Below are 11,781 nucleotides of genomic sequence, written 5' to 3'. Positions count from 1 at the left end.
CTCCCAACCCGGGTGGGCCCCACCCAGGCGGATGCCCCGCCCCGGCCAGCCAGGCTGGCCGCTGACCTAGTATGGACACAGCACTGGGAAGAGAGGCGTGGAGGGTGACGCTGGGAAAAGGGGCTGGAGAGTCCCAGGGCCCGCCCCTAAGGGCCGCTCCTTCCACCTCCCACCCCCACCGTACCCCCGCCCCCGGGACGCACCTTGGGGGGGGGATATGGAGGGTGGAGGATAAGGGGGCGATTGCGCAGCTGCTGTTGTGCCCGCCAAGAGCTAAAAATATTTCGCAACAGAGAGAGGAATAAGGAGGCTCCTAAGGAGAGTCAATTTATTGGGGAATGGGTGCAGTTGGTCAGACCCCATAAATAGGAGGGGGCAGAAAGCCTGAAGACAGAAGGGCACCAGTGTCCTTAGTCACACTGGACACTGAGGCCTGGAGGCTGGGGAAAAATGAGGATTCCAAAAAGGGGCTTAGAGAACTGACTCCAATACCCCATCCTCTGCATGAGGAGCTGGGGCTGGGCCAAGGGTTTGGGGTCTGGTCTGGAGGCTCAGATCTTCTCATCGGGGGCCGGCAGGCGCTGGCGGGAAGGCTCTACACCCCAGATCTCCCGGGCATACTGGGCAATGGTGCGGTCGCTGGAGAACTTGCCAGAGGTGGCTATGTTCCGGATCACCATCCGCGTCCACTCTCTCGGGTTCTACAAGCCAAAGGAAGTTTTGGATTCATTTTGTGGGCTGGGGGGAGGGGGCGGAAGTTGGGGGGACCTTCTGACTCTACCTAGTCAGGGCCACCAAAGCCCTGCCAACCTCTGACCCAGGACTCCTCACCTTGTACAGGTTACTGACTTTCTCCTGGCATTTAATGTAGTCTTCGTAATCTGCAAAGACTTTAAACCTGGAGGGGAAAGGACGGGCATAAGCCATCCCCTTTAAAGGGACAGGATAAGCCCTATGAGTCAAGGGCCAAGCCCATCCTGTGCCCTAGTGGACAGCTAGGACCTGGAGACTGATGCCGCTTCCAAAGGAGAGTGGCCCCAACTGCCCAGGACTCCTGTCCATCCTCCCCACCCCCACCTGAGCCCAGTGCAGCCCAGCAGCCCCACACGCATGGCTGCCAGCTCACCGGTCATGGTGCATGAGCATGTTGACAATGTCCTTGAAGAGGTCAGGCTGTTTAGGGGAGAAGAAGCCGCTGCTCAGCTGCTCAATGATTTGGCGAAGCTCGGGAATGCGGTCATAGTACTCCTGGGCATTGTACCTGCCAGGGCAGAGCCGTAGTCAGCTCCCTGGTAAGGAGTTCCCCACTCCTCCTCCACAGGAAATCTGGTACCAAGTACCAAATCAAGTACCAAGCCCCAGGGTCAAAACCCAGGCCCAGCCCATGGCTGCCCTCCCTGCGGCAGCCACATCCCCTCAGAGAGTCCTTCCTTGGCAGGTCCCTCCCTTCTTTGCTCAGTTTTTCATCCCCCATTTTGTGGATGAGGAACCTGAGGCCTGGAGGGGACAGAAAGGGAAGTGTTACAGCCAAGGCCCCAAAACAAGCGTTCTTCTTCCCAGACATCACCCCCGTCTCCTGGCCTCTTTGTTTCCTCTGTGAATGGCTTTTCTCCCCCACTGTCCCAAGTCCATCCGTGGCCTTGCCCTTGGGCTCCAGGAAGAGCCAACAGGTATGTCCTCAGGTATGTCCCTTAAATGCAGACTGTCCAACCGACCCTCAGCACCCCCACCCGGGGTTAGAAACCCTGCACAAGTCAGTCTCATCTCTTTCGCTCCCTGCCCCTTCCAACCAGAAACCAAGGACTCCCCCACCGCTTCCCATCCCCACCCCTGTGCTGCCCCAATGTGGGTGACTCTCCCTGCATTATGGTGCCAGTCAAGGCCCACACTGGTCCCCCCTGCCCTCTCCAGCCTAATCTCCCTCCCGCAGCCAGAGCTGTTCTGGAGCCCAGTTCTAACATGTGGGACCTTGCCCAAAACATTGCACAGAACAAGGTCTGAACTTTCTAGTCAAGCCTCACAGGAGAAGTTCCTTTCACTATGCGATGCCAGCTCTCGTAAGCTGTTGGTGGGAGTGTAAACTGGTAGAAACTTTCTGGAAAGCAGAATGGCAATCTGTGTCACCAGTCTTAAGAACTCATACTCTTTGGTTCAAAAATAACCCCCTTCTAATAATCAGAGGAAATAATCAGAGATGTGGACATAGATATTAAAAGGTTGCTCATCACAGGGATATTTAGACTAACAAACAGGAAATCAACCTTAGTGTCCAATCATATGGAATTGATCAAATAAGTTGTGACATGTTCATAGGATGGAACACTATACAAACATTTAAAGTATTTTTGAAGACTAATGACATGGGAAATGTATCTCTAATGTTAAATAAAACATCACGACTCAAAATTGTACATATGTTGTTCCCAACTTTTAAAAATTATATACAAAAATATATATATAGACACACATAAAAAAGGGGACTGTGGCTTTAAATCTGGGCGATGAGATTATGGGTGACAGTGATTTTGGTTTTGATTTTGTATTTTTCCAATTAGTGAGCATGTATTACTTTTATAATAAGAAAAAATCATATTTAAAAATACATTTTTGGCCGGGCGCGGTGGCTCACGCCTGTAATCCTAGCACTCTGGGAGGCCGAGGTGGGCGGATCGTTTGAGCTCAGAAGTTCGAGACCAGCCTGAGCAAGAGCGAGACCCCATCTCTACTAAAAATAGAAAGAAATTATATGGACAGCTAAAAATATATATAGAAAAAAAATTAGCCGGGCATGGTGGCACATGCCTGTAGTCCCAGCTACTCGGGAGGCTGAGACAGGAGGATCGCTTGAGCTCAGGAGTTTGAGGTTGCTGTGAGCTAGGCTGACGCCACGGCACTCACTCTAGCCTGGGCAACAGAGTCAGACTCTGTCTCAAAAAAATAAAAATAAAATAAAAATAAAAATACATTTTTTTAATGCCAGGAAAATGGCATTTCTCCTCTGAAGAACTGTGGGGTTTTGTTTTTGTTTTTGTTGTTTTGTTTCTTTTTTAGAGTAAACAGAGTGGGGTCTCGCTCTGTTGCCCAGGCTGGAGGGCAGTGCTGGGAGCAAGAGGCATATGCCTGGGAAGGCGGGCACAGGCTGGGCAAGGTCTTAGTTACAGCCATCAGGATTCTGGAAAACTCTTGAGGGAGCTTACAGGAAATAAGGATAATGAGATGGGAAAGAAATAACACAGAATTGAAGGAAAAGGAAGAGAAAACTATATTGGCAGACTGAGGCACACCTTGGTGCCTCCTGCCCATGAACCATGACCTTTGGGTCCTTGACCCCCATTACCCTCTCTGGTCGAGCTTTTCCACGTCCTCCACCCGCATGCCAAAGATGAAAAAGTTCTCCTCTCCCGCCTCTTCTGCCATCTCCACGTTGGCCCCGTCCATGGTGCCAATGGTCAGCGCTCCATTGAGCATGAACTTCATGTTGCCAGTCCCTGAGGCCTCAGTGCCCGCAGTGGAGATCTGCTCCGAGAGGTCAGCAGCCGGGATCACTGTGGGGCAGCAGCAGAGGGACAAGGAAACTCAGGGAAGAGCCCCACCCCAACTGGGGCTCTCGGCATAGCTGGACTCAGAGCCCCCCGGACCCCAACCCCCAGCCTTCACCAACCAAGTCTCCCTCTCACACCCCACCCCCACTGCCCTCCACCTATGGTTGATTCTTGAACACCTGGGTCCAACCTCGATTCCCCTACCTCCATAGTGGGATTTGAAGGGCACCGGCAAGGCCCGTCTGCCTGATGATTTCACCCTGTACTGCCTGAAATTCCACCCTTAGAGGGGTATCCTCATGGTTTAAACATGCCATCTCCAGATTCTTCTTTCAAGTGCAAGTACTCCAGGAAAAGGAGACTAATGCCTCCTCTTGGGACTGAACTAGGCAGAGCCTCCACAGGCAGCGCTCACCTTTCTCAGCCAGTGAGACTCGATAGTTCTCCAAGAAGATCACACGGAGGCGGTCTCCCACTGCTGGGTCATGGTTGACCACATCCCCAATGGCTGTGATGAGTTTAATGATCATCTTGGCCATGTGGTACCCAGGTGCAGCCTGTAGGGGTACAGTCTGGGGTCAGCCGTACATGCCAATCCCCTCTGTACCCCCTATCCTGCAACCCAGCCAAGCTGGCCTCAACCTGGACATCAAAGGCCCAGAGTGGGCCCCGGCTTCTCACCTTCCCTCCGATCATCACAGTTCGAGGTACAACAAACTTGTTGGGATCCTTCTTGATGCCTGTGGAGAACGGAGAAGGATCAAGCAGGCCAGCTTGTTCCCTCTGGGTAGTAGCTCCTGATAGGGCTGAACTGGGAGACAGTAGGCCTGACTTGGACAATCACTTGCTATGTGACTCTCGCTTTTCCCTCTCTGAGCCTCAGTTTGCCTATCTGTGAAATGGGGATAATTCCATGACCCAAGAGTTGTCATGAGGCCAAAGAAGATATTGATTAGGCATTATATGCTATGCTAACAGGTACACAGAGGGGACAACCGAGAGACAGGGTGGAGTCCCTGTCACTCACGGTTGTACAGGGTGATGACATGGAGGCAGTTGAGGAGCTGTCGTTTATATTCATGAATCCGCTTCACCTGGATGTCAAAGAGTGAGTTGGGGTTGATGTGGACTTTGTACTCCCTCTCTAGGTATGCAGAGAACTTCAACTTGTTTTCCTGGAGGAAGGGAAGAGGGGAAACGCTCACCAATAGGCCTCAGCCCCGGGAAATCCTACAGTCCTCATGTCTTTCCATTCACTCAAGCCCAGGAAGGTAGATAACAGGAGGCTCACTTGCTACCTTCATCCACTCCTGCACCAGGGCAGACATTGCTAATCAATGTCAGCACTCTTCCCTTGAGGTCAGATGATGTCTCAGACTCCAGACAACTTCAGTCAATGGCCTGGGGCTGGCAGGAGACATGAGCTCCATTTGCCGTCCCTAACCCAGTCATCTGGCCCCTCCAGCACTCTCCATGTGCCAGCCCTGGCACAGCTGTTCCAGGTTGCAGCCCTCCCCACCTGTTTCACTTTGGCCACATCCCGGATAAAGGCTTCATCATCCACGAAAGATAGAAGTTTGCGCAGCTGGTCCAGATCTGAGATGTAGTCCTCCCCGATGCGCTGTGGGAAGATGGCTCTCAGTCAAGACCATCGCCCCATCCTTCTTCTTCCAGACACAGGGGGGTCTCTGTCCAGGTCAGCCAAGCCACCTCTGCCCAGCAGACTGCTCTGAGAACACTCCCCTCTCCTCCTCCAGTCTCCTGACTGGGGCATGGTGCATCCCTGGCCATCTGCCTCCTCTCCCATCCTTGAGCTCTGATGGCTGACCCCCCCTGACCCCTGCAGGCCTTCCTGGCTTCCTGGCCTTTTCGTCATGCTGGCATGAGCTCACACCTCCTCTATTAGATATCTGCCCCTTCCAGTGTCACTCCAGATGTGACCCATGGATGGCCCCCCATTGGACTGTGAACCCCACCAGGTTCACCTCCAAAGCCAGGGCCTCCACTAACCTATAGGGCACCCTCATGAAAATAAGAAAGTGGTGCCCCTTCCTCCAGGCAGCTGCAAGGGAAGTCAGGGCAGGATGGATTTCAGCCCTCGGCTGGGGGCTGGGAGCCCTGGTACAGTGAGCCACCTACCCCACCGTACCCAGCTGATCCCTGAAGTGACCTGTATTAACCCTACTGGCCATACAGTGGCCTCTCACCTCGGCAATGACTTCTGCCAGCCCGGGGTTACACAGAACCAGCCAGCGTCGAGGGGTGATGCCATTGGTCTTATTCTGGAACTTACGAGGCTCCAGCTCATAAAAGTCCTTGAAGCTGCGGGAGGGGGTTGGACGAGGGTCGCCACTCACCCCTGTGGGATGAAGGCCTCCTCCCTGGGGCCCCTAGCCTGGTATCTTGCTGAAAGGGGCCTGGGCTGGGGAATTGCAGACCTGGGGAAGGTGAAGGGTGCTGTGTGTAAGACCAGGTCATCTTGGGACAGGACTGTACTGGAAGGGGATTGGTGCTTGTAAGAGCTACGCCACCTGTGGAAGGGGCCAGCTGCGGGAGACCGTGAATGGTCAGTGCCAGAAGGTGAGGGGCGGGGTCTATAAGTGACAGGGGCGTGGCTTGGTGAGAGGGGCGGGGTCCATAGAGCGGAGCTCACATGGTCTTCTTGAGGATCTCAGAATGGATGCGAGCCACGCCATTGACGGCGTGCGAACCTGCGATGCACAGGTGTGCCATGTTGATGCGCTTCACTGCGCCCTCCTCCACGAGGGACATGCGTCGCAGCCGGTCTACATCCCCTGGGAATGCGGCCGCCACCCGCTGTGTCCAGAGAGTCCAGAGCTAGGACCAGGACCCAGGAACCCCAGTCCCCAGCCCCATAACCCTGGAGCCAGCACCCATAACCCAGCACCCACTGTGCCAGTCTCGGGACCCTGGCTGGACACCCCTTCCGTGCCCCCGCTCCCGGCCTCTAGCCTGGGCTCCCACTCTGCCCCACAGCCACACCTTCCCGAATCACGACTCACGTTAAGGAAGCGCTGGTTGATCTCATAGATGATCTGGAGGTGCCGCGGCAGCAGTGTCTCCATGAGGTGCACTGGCCAGCGCTCCAGGGCCTCGGGCAGCACCGTGTGATTGGTGTAGGCGCAGGTCTTCACTGTCACTTCCCACGCCTAGCATACGGGTGGGAAGCGGACTCGGCCTAAGCCCCATGGCTCTCCATACGTACTGCGGCCGTTGGGACTGCCACTGCCAGGTTCCAGACACACCCCTCTGGTCTCACACGCCCGTCTGTTCACTGCACTCATATCCTTCCACCCCCCAAACTGGGAAGGGAAGGGAACCCTGCAGCAGAGAGCAGCAGATAGGTAGAAGGGTCCCGAAGCCCACCTTGTCCCACTCCATCCGCTCCAGGTCCACCAGGATCCTCATCAGCTCAGGGATGGCCAAGGAGGGGTGGGTGTCATTAAGCTGAATGGCCACCTGTGGGAAGGGACCGGAAGTCAGTCTGGGCTCCAACCCAAGCACTATGGTCACTGTCCTTTGCCACTTCAGAGCCCCCCAGAGAGCCCTGCATGGTTGTAAGGCTGAGCTGGGGGTGCAGGTGCTCATGGGGGCAGTGGCGGGGCAGGAGAAGGGTGGGAAGCCCAGGTTGTGTGCCTGTTGATTGAGGATCCTGAGAAGTCACAAGCCTGCACTCCCTCATCTGTGAGACAGGGTGGGGCAGGCTGAGGCTGGAGGGGAGAGGCGATGGCACACACTGTCCAGGTGAGAGCGTGGCCCATCCCACAGACACAGCACCTTATCTGGGAAGGCATCGAAGTTCGTGCGCACGGGATCACGGCAGCCAAACTTGGAGGACTTGAAGCGACGAATGATGTCCTGGAGGGTGGCGGCCACCACAAAGTACTCCTGCTTCAGCCGCAGCTCCTTCCCCTCAAAGAACTGGGGACAGCATGGGACAGGTGAGACAAGGTGGCTGGGGCGTGGCCTAGAGCTGTTATGGGTGTGGCCAGACCAGGCCCCCTGGGCCCTGAACCTGCCCCACCTCCAGCACACAGGGGTCTTTCTCCCACCAAGAAGTAGTGGTAGGGAAGAGCATCAGGAAGAGTGGGACACAAGGACCAAGAGTATTGTGGGTGCCACCAAGGGACAGTGCTTCCAAGTTCCCTTCCCTAGCCACCTCCCCTCAGGACTCAGGTGTCCTCCCACTCAAAGAACTTGGGGTGGGGGGACAGAAGGTACAAGGCCAGCAAAATGCCCTAGGTGTGACTAGGGCACCAGCACCTGTCCCTCCCCAGCTCTCCCTGACCCTCTCCCAAGGACTCAGGCTTTCTGCCTCCAGCCCAGGGTGTGACACACGTTGTCGTTGGGGTACAGGACACGAGAGATGTTCTCCGCCAGGTTGCGGTCCAGCACAGCCTGGATATAGCCACCAACGTTGACTGCGGGACGAAAGTAAGGACAGGGTCAGGCCTGGGCTGAATGTGGCCGGTGGGCAGGCTGGGGCGGCTTGCTATCAGCGGATGAACTCACAGTCCTTGAGGTTGAAGTCATTAGGTGCCTTGGCTGACCAGAGGCGCATAGTGTTGACAACATTGTTGCGGTAGCCAGGCACGGGTGTGTCGTAGGGCATAGCCAATACCACCTGCAAGGCACACTTTATCAGGAGCTGGACGGTCTGCCAAGGGTGCCAGCCCTGGTATCTGCCTGTATCTGACTCATGGGGCCCCCCTCCCCTCAAAGCTAGGACTCAAGACTTTGTCCCTGCACTCTGCCGAGTCCCAACCCGGCTCTAGTCCCAGCGCTGACATTTACGAGCTGGGCAACCATGAGCAAACCCATAGCCTCTCTGGACCTCATCTATAGGGAAGACACTCCCCAGCATCTCTCCCAGACGCCATAACCCCTGCCTTGTCTGACTGTTGCAAAGATTATAAGAGGAGCAGAGTGACACACCCAGAGCCCAAGGTGGGGCTCTGTTGGTGGCCACTCTGCACTGAGGGGGTTGGGCTGGCCACCCTGGCCTGAGCAAAAGCTAGAGACACTTTGGACTCATGAGAGGGCTGGGGGAATCTGGGGCCAGGCTGAAGTAGTCACAGAGGTCAAGTCCACTCAAAGGTCTTATGCCTGGTTGACCACAGGGCTAATTAGCAGTGACTAATGCTGGCCCTGCCTCCCCACAATTAACAAATGTCAATAACTGCTGCCAACAGCCGCCTGGTACCACAGTGCGGGGCACATGCGCTCTGCCAAGGGAGCCCTTTGAAGGGGCATTGCCCTCCCTCCCCACACTAAGTCACCCCTGATTGGAGCACAGCCAGAGCTGCTGCCCAGAGAGGGAAGGGACCGATCCAAGAGCACACAGCCAGGTGGCAGTGCCTTCTAGCCAGACTGCTTGAGCCAGGCTGCCATGTGCACCTGGCACGCACTGCCAGCAGCCCCACAGGGCCTTAGCCTGGATGACAGTAAACGAATGCCCAGTGCTGAAAGCCTAACGGTTTTCGTGCAGCCCATCTGGAGGCTGGTGACCTGCAGCCGCAGCAGGAGGAATGAATGAACTGGGATTTGGACACCTGGTTTGGCTTTACGATCCCCTGGCTTGCTCTGTGACAAGGGAATTCCTCACTCAAGGCTTTCATTTCTCCCCTGCTCCCCTTTCTGGGCTGCTACAGAATTGAGTCACCATGCTGGTCTTCTAATGAGTCTTGTGTTGTGGAGAGGAGCCAGGTCAGGGGAGGGGCATTGCGGAGCAGGGCAGCCTCTCTCTTCCTCTCAGGCTCTGCCCTTAGCCTGGCTCCCTGGTGACCCTGCCTCCAGTCTCTCCTGGCTGCAGCTGTGTGACCTTGAGTAAGTCACTTAGCCTCTCTGAGCCTCAGCGTCCTCGGTAGTAAAACAGCACTCGGTCCAATAACCTCCTGACTCTTTCCCTGTTTCCTGCTTCCTCTGGGAGCCTCCTCCCCTCACTGGGCGCCCCCCCCCCCGCCCCCGGCTTCATGCTTACCTGCGTGTCCACCCACTTGGCCCCATGGCTGGTGTGCTCCACTCGGCCATAGAAGTGCACAGGCAGCATGAACTCGGGTCGGGCCTTCTCCCAGGGGTTGCCGTAGCGAAGCCAGTCATCAGCCTCTTCCATCTGGACCCAAGGCAGGCCAGGGAGGAAGGGAGCCACGTCAGAGCCTGGTGGTCATGCCACAGTGGGTGGCAGGGCAGAGCAGGAGCAGTGGCCCTGGTGTACCCCCTACTATGTGTGAATTAAGGGCCCTGAGGTGGGCTGGCCCCTGGTCTGGTAGGCTATTCACTGGGACATGATGTGTCCCAAGAAGTCCACAGGTGGACCACCTGTTCCAGCGGTCACCAGCTGGCTTTGGGGGATGGGTAAGGGGCGAGGAGGCTTTCTGCAGAGCTTTGGGCTGATTCTGGACCTTTCCAGAGATGGATAACCAAATGGGGGTCCTCTCCATCATGACTGGGCCCCACAAGGTCAGGGCCAAGGCTGCTCACCTGCCAGCCCCCGCAGATCTTCTGGTTAAAAATCCCAAACTCATAGCGAATCCCGTAGCCATAGGCAGCCAGGCCCAGCGTCGCCATGGAGTCCAGAAAGCAGGCTGGGGGTGTGCAGGGAGGTGGGTGTCAGGGACCCAGCACAAAGGAACCCTTCTGCTCACCCCACCCCCAACAGCCCTGTGCACTTGCCTGCCAGCCGGCCCAGGCCCCCATTGCCCAGCCCTGCGTCCTCCTCGATTTCTTCCAGTTCCTCCATGTCCAGGCCCAGCTGGAGGGGGAGGGGTGGCAGTGGTCAGGGCCAAGTGCCGGCAGGGGAATCCCCCAATCCCTCAGGCTCACCCCACCCCCCACCCCCACACACCTGGTAGGTGGCCTCATCGCAGGCATTCTCCAAGGCCAAGTTCACCATGGTGTTTTGTAGCGTCCGTCCCATGTAGAACTCCAAGGACAGGTAGTAGATCCTCTGCCCAGGGAGACAGAGGGGGAGGGAGTGGGTCAGAGCCACCCACCAACATTCAACCAGGCCCACCTGGGCCTGGACCTCTCGCCCTCCTGCCCTACTCTTGGGCCCCAGCATGTCCCATCCCTGTCCCCAACTTCTTCCTCCCCACTCAGAGGAACCATCTCAGACTTTGGGGACCAGCAGGTAAGTTTCTGGTCCCAGCATTCCTCTGAATTTGGACAAATCACTTTCTTCTCTGGCCTCAGTTTCCTTATCTGGAAAGTGGAGCTGGCTATACCTACCTCAGAGATGGAGGTGCTCGGGAGAGGTGGGAAACCCTTCCATCATGAACATGCCTCCCAACAGCCCATCTGGGAGTCAGGACAGAGAAGCACCTCCAAGTACTCCCCAAGAGAACAGGGCCAAGGCCCAGAGAAAAAAGTCATTGGCTCAAGGTCACACAGTGACTCAGGGCTAGCCATTACCACCTCCCCTGCTCGCACAGCCCAGTTCCCTTGGCCCTCAAGCCTCAGTCCAAGAGGGGGACCCGGAGGCACCTGGAGCTAGGATGCTGATAGTGCCTGGTCTCCCTGTTTCCTGGGTCCCCTCCCTGCCCTGCCTGCCTGCCCCTCCCCCACTCCCCACGGTGGGGTGTTGGGTTGCTGACATTTACCAATGATCCCACCAGACACTTGATCCCTGCCGCCTCAGCTGCCCCAGCCTCACCCACCTGCTGCACAGGCACATCAGGAATACATCCCATGACTGACATGTCCTTCCACCCCGGTCCAACCCAGGCCATAGGCATCGTCCTGCCCACCACCAGGCCCTCTACCCTTCTCTGAGTGGGTGCTGGGCCTTTGCAACCAGCCTATCTGACTGGAGCCCCGTGAGCTGCCCCCACCCCAGGTTTCTCCCCTGGGCTGTCCCAGCACCCCTGGCACCTGGCACTCCTGGATCCTCCAACCCCAGGAACGTGGAGTGACCAGGGACAGCCACTTAATCCAGATCTCCCAGCCCATACCCCACCGAGGGTGTCCCTAGCAGCACCTTGGGGTCCTTCTCATAGTAGTGTTGCTGTGTGCGGATCCAGCGGCCCACAAGGTGGTCGCGCACGGTGTGGGCCAGCGCAAAGTAGTAGTCTCTCGGAGTGGCCACATTGCGGTCCTTTACGAGTGTGAAGTGTAAGTGCCGGTTGAAGTTCTTCTTCAGATCAGTCACATTCTCCACTCCGGCCAAGCCACGCACACTGATTTGCTTTCTCTTCTCCTGGTCTGACAGGGGCCGGGACAT

General features: G+C 56.5%; 1 protein-coding gene across 3 annotated transcripts; it reads right to left on the bottom strand.

The window, feature by feature from the left end:
- Positions 1-551: 551 nt before the first annotated feature.
- PYGM (glycogen phosphorylase, muscle associated) lies at positions 552-11,781 on the bottom strand. Of its 3 annotated transcripts, XM_069470217.1 has the most exons (20): positions 11,539-11,781; positions 10,408-10,509; positions 10,236-10,314; positions 10,044-10,147; positions 9,544-9,675; positions 8,076-8,187; positions 7,902-7,984; positions 7,341-7,484; positions 6,930-7,022; positions 6,566-6,712; positions 6,196-6,359; positions 5,750-5,864; positions 5,062-5,163; positions 4,570-4,717; positions 4,224-4,282; positions 3,958-4,099; positions 3,338-3,545; positions 1,127-1,261; positions 832-898; positions 552-701 (listed from the first exon to the last, which is right to left on the bottom strand). In XM_069470217.1, exons 1-20 carry the CDS (start codon positions 11,779-11,781, stop codon positions 552-554), a joined length of 2,529 nt encoding a protein of 842 aa, XP_069326318.1. The 3 variants fall into 3 exon arrangements, with proteins under 3 accessions (XP_069326318.1, XP_069326319.1, XP_069326320.1); XM_069470218.1 differs by lacking the exon at positions 10,408-10,509; XM_069470219.1 differs by lacking the exons at positions 10,236-10,314; positions 10,408-10,509 and having other exon boundaries at positions 10,044-10,064.

Source organism: Eulemur rufifrons, chromosome 6, assembly GCF_041146395.1.
Source record: "Eulemur rufifrons isolate Redbay chromosome 6, OSU_ERuf_1, whole genome shotgun sequence".
NCBI lineage: Eukaryota > Metazoa > Chordata > Mammalia > Primates > Lemuridae > Eulemur > Eulemur rufifrons.
The sequence above is the reverse complement of the archived record's forward strand: the minus strand, read 5'-3'. Positions and strand labels throughout refer to the sequence as shown.

Excerpts from the sequence above, each read along its gene's own strand:
- PYGM (XM_069470217.1), bottom strand. The coding sequence starts at position 11,781 with ATGTCCCGGCCCCTGTCAGACCAGGAGAAGAGAAAGCAAATCAGTGTG. Across the intron at positions 10,315-10,407 it reads GCGATGAGGCCACCTACCAG|CTGGGCCTGGACATGGAGGA; the intron begins GTGTGTGGGGGT and ends CTCCCCCTCCAG. Across the intron at positions 9,676-10,043 it reads AGATCTGCGGGGGCTGGCAG|ATGGAAGAGGCTGATGACTG; the intron begins GTGAGCAGCCTT and ends CCTTGGGTCCAG.